The sequence below is a fragment of the Pleurodeles waltl genome, chromosome 10 (genome assembly GCF_031143425.1).
Source record: "Pleurodeles waltl isolate 20211129_DDA chromosome 10, aPleWal1.hap1.20221129, whole genome shotgun sequence".
Lineage (NCBI taxonomy): Eukaryota > Metazoa > Chordata > Amphibia > Caudata > Salamandridae > Pleurodeles > Pleurodeles waltl.
The window spans coordinates 511,746,440-511,758,655 of record NC_090449.1 but is presented as its reverse complement, the minus strand read 5'-3'; the positions used below and the strand labels follow the sequence as shown (position 1 = coordinate 511,758,655).

At 48.4% G+C, this 12,216-nt stretch overlaps 1 protein-coding gene across 3 annotated transcripts in view; it reads left to right on the top strand.

Annotated features, from left to right (window-relative positions):
* The window catches only part of SETD2 (SET domain containing 2, histone lysine methyltransferase), a 1,164,442-nt gene that overhangs the window by 311,160 nt on the left and 841,066 nt on the right, over positions 1-12,216 (top strand). For all 3 annotated transcript variants that reach the window (XM_069210931.1, XM_069210934.1, XM_069210932.1), the window contains one exon: positions 9,255-9,352. In XM_069210931.1, the coding sequence (XP_069067032.1) occupies positions 9,255-9,352 (98 nt within the window). The remainder of the gene's footprint in view (positions 1-9,254; positions 9,353-12,216) is intronic.

Genomic DNA, 12,216 nt, shown 5'->3' with positions numbered 1-12,216 from the left:
TGGTTTCCCCTGGCCAATACCTGACTGGAAAAACTTACACAGTCACCAACGCTGACAATCAGAGAAAAGTACATCCCATGGCAATGGTTACTTTAGAATGGGGAGGGGTCAATGGCCTGAAACAGGTGGTGGTCTCCTCAAATATCCCAGTGGACTGTCTGCTTGGAAATGACCTGGAGTCCTCAGCATGGGCTGAGGTAGAACTAAAAACCCATGCAGCAATGCTGGGTATCCCTGAACTGGTGTGTGTGAAAACAAGAGCACAGTGCAAGGCACAGAGTGAAAAAGTAGAGCTGGAGTCTGGAAAAATGGCCCAGCCTACCAAGAGAACAGGAAAGTCAGTTGGGAAACCAACTGCAACACAGCAAAAGAAAGGGAACCTCTCTTCTCAGGAAGAAGTTCTGCCCTCTGAGGGAACTGAGCCTTTGGAGCTTGAACCTTACCAGGTTGAGCTCTTAGGCCCAGGGGGACCCTCCAGGGAGGAGCTGTGTAAGGGACAAGAAACCTGTCCCTCTCTTGAAGGCCTTAGGCAGCAAGCTGCTGAAGAGTCCAAAGGAAAGAAAAATGGAACGCATAGGGTCTATTGGGAAGATGGACTCCTGTACACTGAGGCCAGAGACCCCAAACCTGGTGCCACTAGGAGAGTGGTAGTGCCTCAGCTGTTCAGAGGGTTCATCCTAACATTGGCCCATGACATTCCCCTTGCTGGACATTTGGGACAAACCAAGACGTGGGAGAGGTTAGTCAACCACTTCTACTGGCCCAATATGTCCAACATGGTTAAGGAGTTTTGCCTCTCCTGCCCCACCTGTCAAGCCAGTGGTAAGACAGGTGGGCATCCAAAGGCCCCCCTCATTCCACTTCCAGTGGTGGGGGTTCCCTTTGAAAGAGTGGGTGTGGACATAGTTGGTCCACTGGAACCTCCCACAGCCTCAGGAAATATGTATATCCTGGTAGTAGTGGATCATGCTACCAGGTATCCTGAAGCTATTCCCCTTAGGTCGACTACTGCCCCTGCAGTAGCCAAGGCCCTCATTGGTATCTTTACCAGAGTGGGTTTCCCTAAGGAGGTGGTGTCTGACAGAGGTACCAACTTCATGTCAGCATACCTAAAGCACATGTGGAATGAGTGTGGAGTGACTTATAAATTCACTACACCATACCATCCACAAACTAATGGCTTGGTTGAGAGATTCAACAAGACATTAAAAGGCATGATCATGGGGCTCCCAGAAAAGCTCAAAAGGAGATGGGATGTCCTCTTGCCATGTCTGCTTTTCGCTTACAGAGAGGTGCCACAGAAGGGAGTAGGATTCTCACCCTTTGAACTTCTGTTTGGTCATCCTGTAAGGGGACCACTTGCCCTTGTTAAAGAAGGCTGGGAGAGACCTCTCCATGAGCCTAAACAGGACATAGTGGACTATGTACTTGGCCTTCGCTCTAGAATGGCAGAGTACATGGAAAAGGCAACCAAAAACCTTGAGGCCAGCCAACAGCTCCAGAAGTTTTGGTACGACCAAAAGGCTGCACTGGTTGAGTTCCAACCAGGGCAGAAAGTCTGGGTTCTGGAGCCTGTGGCTCCCAGGGCACTCCAGGACAAATGGAGTGGCCCTTACCCAGTACTAGAGAGGAAGAGTCAGGTCACCTACTTGGTGGACCTGGGCACAAGCAGGAGCCCCAAGAGGGTGATCCATGTAAACCGCCTTAAGCTCTTCCACGACAGGGCTGATGTCAATCTGTTGATGGTAACAGATGAGGATCAGGAGGCAGAGAGTGAACCTCTCCCTGATCTTCTGTCATCAGACCCAAAAGATGGTACAGTAGATGGAGTGATCTACTCAGACACCCTCTCTGGCCAACAGCAAGCTGATTGTAGGAGAGTCCTACAACAGTTTCCTGAACTCTTCTCCTTAACCCCTGGTCAGACACACCTGTGTACCCATGATGTGGACACAGGAGACAGCATGCCTGTCAAGAACAAAATCTTTAGACAGTCTGACCATGTTAAGGAAAGCATCAAGGTGGAAGTCCACAAGATGCTGGAATTGGGAGTAATTGAGCGCTCTGACAGCCCCTGGGCTAGCCCAGTGGTCTTAGTCCCCAAACCTCACACCAAAGATGGAAAGAAAGAGATGAGGTTTTGTGTGGACTACAGAGGGCTCAATTCTGTCACCAAGACAGATGCCCATCCAATTCCAAGAGCTGATGAGCTCATTGATAAATTAGGTGCTGCCAAATTTCTAAGTACCTTTGACTTGACAGCAGGGTACTGGCAAATAAAAATGGCACCTGGAGCCAAAGAAAAGACAGCATTCTCCACACCTGATGGGCATTATCAGTTTACTGTTATGCCCTTTGGTTTAAAGAATGCCCCTGCCACCTTCCAAAGGTTGGTGAATCAAGTCCTTGCTGGCTTGGAGTCCTTTAGCACAGCTTATCTTGATGATATTGCTGTCTTTAGCTCCACCTGGCAGGATCACCTGGTCCACCTGAGGAAGGTTTTGAAGGCTCTGCAATCTGCAGGCCTCTCTATCAAGGCATCCAAATGCCAGATAGGGCAGGGAACTGTGGTTTACTTGGGACACCTTGTAGGTGGAGGCCAAGTTCAGCCACTCCAACCCAAGATCCAGGCTATTCTGGACTGGGTAGCTCCAAAAACCCAGACTCAAGTCAGGGCATTCCTTGGCTTGACTGGGTATTACAGGAGGTTTGTGAAGGGATATGGATCCATTGTGACAGCCCTCACTGAACTCACCTCCAAGAAAATGCCCAAGAAAGTAAACTGGACTGTGGAATGCCAACAGGCCTTTGACACCCTGAAACAGGCAATGTGCTCAGCACCAGTTCTAAAAGCTCCAGATTATTCTAAGCAGTTCATTGTGCAGACTGATGCCTCTGAACATGGGATAGGGGCAGTTTTGTCCCAAACAAATGATGATGGCCTTGACCAGCCTGTTGCTTTCATTAGCAGGAGGTTACTCCCCAGGGAGCAGCGTTGGAGTGCCATTGAGAGGGAGGCCTTTGCTGTGGTTTGGTCCCTGAAGAAGCTGAGACCATACCTCTTTGGGACTCACTTCCTAGTTCAAACTGACCACAGACCTCTCAAATGGCTGATGCAAATGAAAGGTGAAAATCCTAAACTGTTGAGGTGGTCCATCTCCCTACAGGGAATGGACTTTATAGTGGAACACAGACCTGGGACTGCCCATGCCAATGCAGATGGCCTTTCCAGGTTCTTCCACTTAGAAAATGAAGACTCTCTTGGGAAAGGTTAGTCTCATCCTCTTTCGTTTGGGGGGGGGTTGTGTAAGGAAATGCCTCCTTGGCATGGTTGCCCCCTGACTTTTTGCCTTTGCTGATGCTATGTTTACAATTGAAAGTGTGCTGAGGCCTGCTAACCAGGCCCCAGCACCAGTGTTCTTTCCCTAACCTGTACTTTTGTATCCACAATTGGCAGACCCTGGCATCCAGATAAGTCCCTTGTAACTGGTACTTCTAGTACCAAGGGCCCTGATGCCAAGGAAGGTCTCTAAGGGCTGCAGCATGTCTTATGCCACCCTGGAGACCTCTCACTCAGCACAGACACACTGCTTGCCAGCTTGTATGTGCTAGTGAGGACAAAACGAGTAAGTCGACATGGCACTCCCCTCAGGGTGCCATGCCAGCCTCTCACTGCCTATGCAGTATAGGTAAGACACCCCTCTAGCAGGCCTTACAGCCCTAAGGCAGGGTGCACTATACCATAGGTGAGGGTACCAGTGCATGAGCATGGTACCCCTACAGTGTCTAAATAAAACCTTAGACATTGTAAGTGCAGGGTAGCCATAAGAGTATATGGTCTGGGAGTCTGTCAAACACGAACTCCACAGCACCATAATGGCTACACTGAAAACTGGGAAGTTTGGTATCAAACTTCTCAGCACAATAAATGCACACTGATGCCAGTGTACATTTTATTGTAAAATACACCACAGAGGGCACCTTAGAGGTGCCCCCTGAAACTTAACCGACTATCTGTGTAGGCTGACTAGTTTTAGCAGCCTGCCACAAACCGAGACATGTTGCTGGCCCCATGGGGAGAGTGCCTTTGTCACTCTGAGGCCAGTAACAAAGCCTGCACTGGGTGGAGATGCTAACACCTCTCCCAGGCAGGAATTGTCACACCTGGCGGTGAGCCTCAAAGGCTCACCTCCTTTGTGCCAACCCAGCAGGACACTCCAGCTAGTGGAGTTGCCCGCCCCCTCCGGCCAGGCCCCACTTTTGGCGGCAAGGCCGGAGAAAATAATGAGAATAACAAGGAGGAGTCACTGGCCAGTCAGGACAGCCCCTAAGGTGTCCTGAGCTGAGGTGACTCTAACTTTTAGAAATCCTCCATCTTGCAGATGGAGGATTCCCCCAATAGGGTTAGGATTGTGACCCCCTCCCCTTGGGAGGAGGCACAAAGAGGGTGTACCCACCCTCAGGGCTAGTAGCCATTGGCTACTAACCCCCCAGACCTAAACACGCCCTTAAATTTAGTATTTAAGGGCTACCCTGAACCCTAGAAAATTAGATTCCTGCAACTACAAGAAGAAGGACTGCCCAGCTGAAAACCCCTGCAGCGGAAGACCAGAAGACGACAACTGCCTTGGCTCCAGAAACTCACCGGCCTGTCTCCTGCCTTCCAAAGATCCTGCTCCAGCGACGCCTTCCAAAGGGACCAGCGACCTCGACATCCTCTGAGGACTGCCCCTGCTTCGAAAAGACAAGAAACTCCCGAGGACAGCGGACCTGCTCCAAGAACAGCTGCAACTTTGTTTCCAGCAGCTTTAAAGAACCCTGCAAGCTCCCCGCAAGAAGCGTGAGACTTGCAACACTGCACCCGGCGACCCCGACTCGGCTGGTGGAGACCCGACGCCTCAGGAGGGACCCCAGGACTACTCTGATACTGTGAGTACCAAAACCTGTCCCCCCTGAGCCCCCACAGCGCCGCCTGCAGAGGGAATCCCGAGGCTTCCCCTGACCGCGACTCCTTGAACCTAAAGTCCCGACGCCTGGGAGAGACCCTGCATCCGCAGCCCCCAGGACCCGAAGGACCGGACTTTCACTGGAGAAGTGACCCCCAGGAGTCCCTCTCCCTTACCCAAGTGGAGGTTTCCCCGAGGAATCCCCCCCTTGCCTGCCTGCAGCGCTGAAGAGATCCCGAGAGCTCTCATAGACTAACATTGCAAACCCGACGCTTGTTTCTACACTGCACCCGGCCGCCCCCGCGCTGCTGAGGGTGAAATCTCTGTGTGGGCTTGTGTCCCCCCCGGTGCCCTACAAAACCCCCCTGGTCTGCCCTCCGAAGACGCGGGTACTTACCTGCAAGCAGACCGGAACCGGGGCACCCCCTTCTCTCCATTCTAGCCTATGCGTTTTGGGCACCACTTTGAACTCTGCACCTGACCGGCCCTGAGCTGCTGGTGTGGTGACTTTGGGGTTGCTCTGAACCCCCAACGGTGGGCTACCTTGGACCAAGAACTGAACCCTGTAAGTGTCTTACTTACCTGGTAAAACTAACAAATACTTACCTCCCCTAGGAACTGTGAAAATTGCACTGTGTCCACTTTTAAAACAGCTATTTGTGAATAACTGGAAAAGTATACATGCAATTTTGATGATTTGAAGTTCCTAAAGTACTTACCTGCAATACCTTTCGAATGAGATATTACATGTAGAATTTGAACCTGTGGTTCTTAAAATAAACTAAGAAAAGATATTTTTCTATATAAAAACCTATTGGCTGGATTTGTCTCTGAGTGTGTGTACCTCATTTATTGTCTATGTGTATGTACAACAAATGCTTAACACTACTCCTTGGATAAGCCTACTGCTCGACCACACTACCACAAAATAGAGCATTAGTATTATCTATTTTTACCACTATTTTACCTCTAAGGGGAACCCTTGGACTCTGTGCATACTATTCCTTACTTTGAAATAGCACATACAGAGCCAACTTCCTACAATAGTGTTGTCTGCAATAGATATCATTCAGACAGACATGTCCCTTTTATATCATGGGCTAAGTCCGCTGCGTTCCATCATGCAGTTACCTTGGACGTTACAGACTTGGAAAACTGGCCGAGTTCCATGGCAGTACATTAATGGTAGTGAATTGTTCTCTGCTTAGAATGTATCCAGGGAACAACAGACAATGGCTACAAGGGAAGCGAGTTTCAAAATGCTTCACTTAGGGAAGTTAGAAAAGTTGCCTTTCACAGTTGCAGAGAGCCCTTCAACAGTATGGCTCCTATTTGGCATTATTAATCTGCCCATTTCCACTTCTCGTTTTTCGAAATGCCTGAAACATCTTGCCGTGGGCAGGTATGAGCGAGTAGGCGATAGCTATATTAAAGAAGAATGGGAGTTGCCCTTTGGATACAAATGCCTCAGTGGAAGCAAATGCAAGACTACTGTTAGTCATTCAATTATCTGCAAGCATGTGTCCCTTCCTGGTCTTTGCAATGCGGGGGTCGCAAACTTGGCCTCTTTTCTTAAGGGTACTCCTGTCCCTTTGATTCAACCAACAGTTCATGTACTTTCTAATGGAAGTTATGTGGTGCTGAGTGACCAAAGCTGTTGTGGTATGTGACCAGGAATTGCCTACGCAATTTCAGTCTCTAACGTTGTTACGTGTTGTGGATACGTATTATTCCCCCCACCAATACGAGAGATAAAAGTATCAGAAATGTGGCCTCACATTCATACTGCTAATGTATATTATGACAAGCTGAGCAGACTAAAGGCGCTACTGTTTCAAGAACAAGTCGAGTTGACATCAGCTAGAGAGACATATGCTCTCCAGATTGCGAAATCCTCAGCCGAGATACAATCCCTATTAAATGTCAACTTACCTAAGCACTTTGGAGAGCTGGTATCCAGAATTTTCAGCGCTTCGAGCACTAAGGGGATTGTCCATTTCTTTAAGGCTGTTGAGTCTGGATTTGTGTCCGTCTTCCAGATCGTCTTTGGAGTCATTTCTTTAGCCATCCATTCACTCTTTTAAAGTGTTTGGTGGCTTTCCTATAATTTTGGCATTGATAGGTGGAATACTGCTGCTATTTCTTTTGATTCGCAGTGGATGTGTCTTTCCAGCTATGTGAAGCAATGAAGCCACTGTCATTAGTTCAGCTGTGCTGTGAACGCATGGTTTAGGTCTTTAATGCTCCGTCGCTGGAGGAATTGGAGTGTGATTGGTCATTGTCATTCCGACCACTGTTACGGTGCGTGCAACCAGTCTTTTGCTGTGTATGGTGCCTCTTTGAACACTTGCCTACAGTGTGTCTTGCTGTTATGTCAGTGCCTCCTGTGGACCAAGCACTGCTGATGTTCCCGATGAGGGTTCATTCACGGTTGTGCCCCTTGAGACTAAGGCTGATTCTCGAGGCCACTTATGAGCCACCCTTGGTGAACTATCTGGCTCTTTTTGGCGCCATGGAGAGTGCCACTCCTGCAGGTGGACCTACACTAGAGACTACTACGCACTACTGCTCCGTGGATCAGTCTGCCCATCCTGTGATCGACCTAACATCTGACGATGTGGCCTCTTTCCTGACGTCCTTTCCATTCGATGGCTTTGAAGATGCTCTTCAAGATCATGACTGTTAGAAAGATTTGCTGATTGGCTTGTAATACCAAATTCAAAATCTGCATTCATTGCCCTTACTTTGGCCTGCTGTGCTTCTCATGGTCGACGTTCTATCTCTTTGTATGTTTTTAGCTATTTTTGGTTTCTAACATGTTTTAAGTATGATTTTCACCTAGTTTTTATGCTTTTAGCTTTTAGTCCAGAGCACTTTTTAACATTGGGTTCATTCGCCTTCGGTGACTTCACTAATATGGTGTCATACTTATTACAGCAATGGGGAGGTTTTAGTGAATCATAGTTTGTTTTAATGACAGACTCTTTAACTCCAAGGGAAATTCTTTCTTGCTTCTTCGGTGGAGCTGAAGTCTTGCCATCCCCAGAGGATGCACAGCCGTGAAAACTGTTGCAAAGTGCTGGCAGAAGCTGCAGAGACAATGTTGGAAGGAGAGATCGACTCAGGTGTTCCAGTCTTGTTCAGTTCCGGTGGAGTCCAGCAGCGGTTCCAGTGGCCAGGAGCAGTAGAGGTTGTTGCAGAGGAGTCCTGGTGGAGTCAAGCATCCTGATTCGGGGGGGAGGGGTTTGGTCACTTTACAAGGTGACCACCTATCAGAGAAGGTCACTGACGTCATCTGCCTAACTTGACCTGTCAGATGCTCCCAGGGGACTCTGTCCATCTTGGTTTCAAATTGGCAGAATGAAGTGGCCACCTGGTTGAGCTCTGGGCACCACCCCTCAGCTGGTGATGGACAGTAGAGTGGTCACTCCCCTTTACTTAGTGCAGTTTTGCACCAGAGCAGGGAGCGTGGTCACTGGACTGGTGCAAAGTGGGTTATGCAAGGTGAGCACCAAATGTAGACATTAAAGCAAGCTGGTAGCGTGGGGAAGCTACCCCTCCCCAGCCTTGTAGCACTTATTTCCAAGGGAGAGGGTGTTGCCTTTCTCTCCCACAGGAAATCCTTTATTCTGCCTTCCCCTGCTTGAGCTGGTGAAAGAGCAGGAGGGCAGAATCCTGTCTGAGGGGCTGCTGGCAGACCCTTGAAGGCTGGTAGTAACAATACTGGGGGTCATCCAAGGTATCCCCAGAGTGCATGGAATCTGCCACCAATCCTGGCATCAGTATTGGGATATGATTCCAACATGTTTGATACCAAACATACCTAGGTTCAGTTATCATTATGTAGCTGGACCATAGTTAGTGACCTATGGCCAGTACATAGCTAAAATGGCTTCCCCGAATTTTCCAAGTCCAGGGAATTGGAACTGGAGTTTGTAGGGACACCTCTGCATACCAGTGCCCAAGGTACCAAAGTACCATATACTAGGTTTTTACAGGGGTACATCAGTATGTCAATTGTTGGGTGTAAAGGGTACCAAGGTAACCAAATTTAGAGGCGAGATCTCAATCAGTGGGGTCCTGGTTTGCAGGATCCCAGTGAAAACAGTCTAAGCACACTGGCAATAGGCAAAAAGTGGGGGGTAACCATGCCAACAAGAGGGACTTTCCTACAATTAGAACATGTTTTTAATGGCTTTTTTAGAACTGGGCAATGATAAATAATTGTAATACCCTTGTCAGCTGCAAGTCGGTATTTATAAATTGTTATTCGTGTCCTAATTGGTTCTTTTGTTTTTCCCTTTCTAGTGGACTGTGAATGGACAGTTGAGGGTCGGCTTTTTCACCACCAGAGCAGTTCCAGCAGGCTCAGAGTTGACTTTTGATTACCAGTTCCAGAGATATGGGTAAGGATTTCTGAATTAATTATTTTTTAAATGGTTTTCAATGTTCTTATTTTGAGGCTTAATAATCATAGGCAATAAACTAGACAACTGGCACTATTTGGCCTCTCATATCCATTTTATGCCTTGTGCTCTCTTAGTTGTGCATCTTTAATATCAGTGGCTATGCAACAAAATGTAATTTCGGTGTGACTTTGAAATGGAATATGTATGCATTCACAGTGACTGAATAGTGTTAGACTGCTTTTGAAGTGAAAGAAGGCAGAAAGTAATCGGTCAGTGAATATACATGGTGCTTGAGGTCCTTTTCCATCATGGTAGTTTCATAGATTTAAGAACGCTGAAAAGCTCCACCTGTATGCGGGATACCTGAACACTTTTTTAAAATTTGTTATTACAGAGGCTTTAGCAAGTAAACTGTTAAAATGACACTTTAAAAGTTACACCTCTGAAAAATGAAAATGCTTAAAAAAAATTAAAAAGAAAATGAAATCTGATAGTCACAAATGCTCGTGCTGCTTATACGGGGTGTAGGAAGCTGGCCTGGTGTGTGGTGTGCACCTGTGGTGTTAACACCTCCTACCAGGTGCAGGTATCCCCTGTTAGTGAAGCAGAGGTAGTGTCTAGGAAGCCAGGGCTCTCTAGAGGTAGCTGTGGATGAGCAGCCAAGGCTTACCTAGGAGACATGCAAAGCTTATGCACCACCACTATAGTCACGCAGCACTTATACACATGAAAGAACCACACAGTGGTAGAAACATAAAGGTACTTTATTAAGGTAACACAAATACTAAAATATTGTATAGGCAATAAATACCTCAACTGGAGGGAAATAAGCACACTATTATATACACATTAGCAATCAGGAAATAACATAGAGAGCAATAGGCATTGGTAAAAGCAATAGCAACAGTGAGGGCCATAGGGGAGGGCCAAACCATATTCTAAAAAAATGGAATGTAAAAGGCAGGCTCCCACCCAAAGAAATGGAATCAGTAGAGGGGAGCTGGAGGAATTGGTAACCCCAAGAGGGGAGTACCAGGGTGCCCCCCAGCAACCAGGATAGAAGAGGTAAGTACCTGGTTTTCCCCAAAGCAAACAGGAGGACTTTGCAAAAGGACTGTGCAAGACCCGGACAAGACTGGAAGAAACAAAAGGTGGATCCTGACAGACGTGGACCTGCAAAAGAAGGGGGCTGTAGGAAAATGGCCCTTGTTGCAGTTACCCCCAACGTTTTGCCTATTATTGAAACTGACTTGACTGAGTATGCTGGGTCCCTGCTAACCAGGCCCCAGCACCAGTTGTCTTTCACTAAAAATTTACTATTGTTTCCACAATTGGCACACAGATAAGTCCCTTGTAAAAGGTACAAGTGGTACCAAGGGCCCTGTGACCAGGGAAGGCCCCTAGGGGCTGCAGCATGTTGTTGTGCCCCTATAAGGGACCCCTCACCTAACACATGAATACTGCCATTGCAGATTTTGTATGTTGATGGGGAGAAAAAGGCAAAGTCTACATGGCATCCCACTCAGGGTGCCATGCACACAAAACGCTGCCTGTGGCATAGGTAGGTCACCCTGCTAGCAGCCCTTAAAGCCCTAAGGCAGGGTACACCATACCACAGATGAGGGCAAGGCTGCATGAGCAATATGACCCTACAGTGTCTAAGTCCATTCCTAGACATTGTAAGTACAGTGTGGCCATTTTAAGTATATTGTCTGGGAGTTTGTCAAAACGAACTCCACAGTTCCATAATGGCTACACTGAACACTGGGAAACATGGCATCAAACTTCTCAGAATAATAAATCCACATTGATGCCAGTGTTGGATTTAATAAAAAATGCACACAGAGGTAATTTTGGAGATGCCCTCTGTATTTTGCCCAATTCTCCAGTGTAGGACTGACTGGTCTGTGCCAGCCTGCCACTAGCAGACGAGTTTCTGACTCCCTGGGATGAGAGCTTTTGTGCTCTCTGAGGCCAGAAACAAAGCCTGCACTGGGTGGAGATGCTTCACATCTTCCCCCTACAGGAACGGTAGCACATAGCGGTGAGCCTGAAAAGCTCAGGCTTAGCGTAACAGTGTCCCAGGGCACTCCAGTTAGTGGAGACCTTAAAGTGGAGACCGTAAGGTGTCCAGAGCTGAAGTGACCGCCTCATTGCAGAATCATCCATCTTGGTTCGGAGGAGAGGGACCAATGGGGACAGGAATGTGCTCCCCTCCCCAAAGGGAGTGAGCACAAGGAGGGTGTAGCCACCCTCAGGGACAGAAGCCATTGGCTACTGCCCTCTAACCCCTAAAAACACCCCATTATCTTGTATTTAAGGGCTCCCTGAACCAAGCTATTCAGATTCCTGATGACCTGACCAGAAGGACTGCTTAGCAGAAACCCCAGCAGAGAAGGAAAGGAGACAACATCTGACTCAGCCACAGCCCTACTGGCCTGTCTCCTGCTTCAAAGAACCTGCAGAGAGAAAGTGACACGTCCTAACCATTGTGCACCCGATGCCCACAGCCTGAGTCCAAGTGGTCCAACCGACCAGAGAGGACCCCAAGGCGATAGTGACCAAGTGCCCACCCTGGGTTGACCTCTCCATCCCTCCACTACGACACCTGCAGAGGGAATCCTAAGGACCACCCTGACCGCGACTGCCCTGGACCAAGATAACTGACTGCAGCCGCAGTTCCGGGCCTTGGAGAAATCGACACCCAGTACAGCACCGATCAACAGGCTGCCCTCTTCCCTGTCCAACCGGTGGTGTGACCGAGACACCCCCCTGGACCTCGCCTGCAGCGCCTGAGTGACCCCGGGGCCCCCTCATAGGTTCGTGGAAACCAGACGCCCTGTTTGCACCCGCTAGCCCCA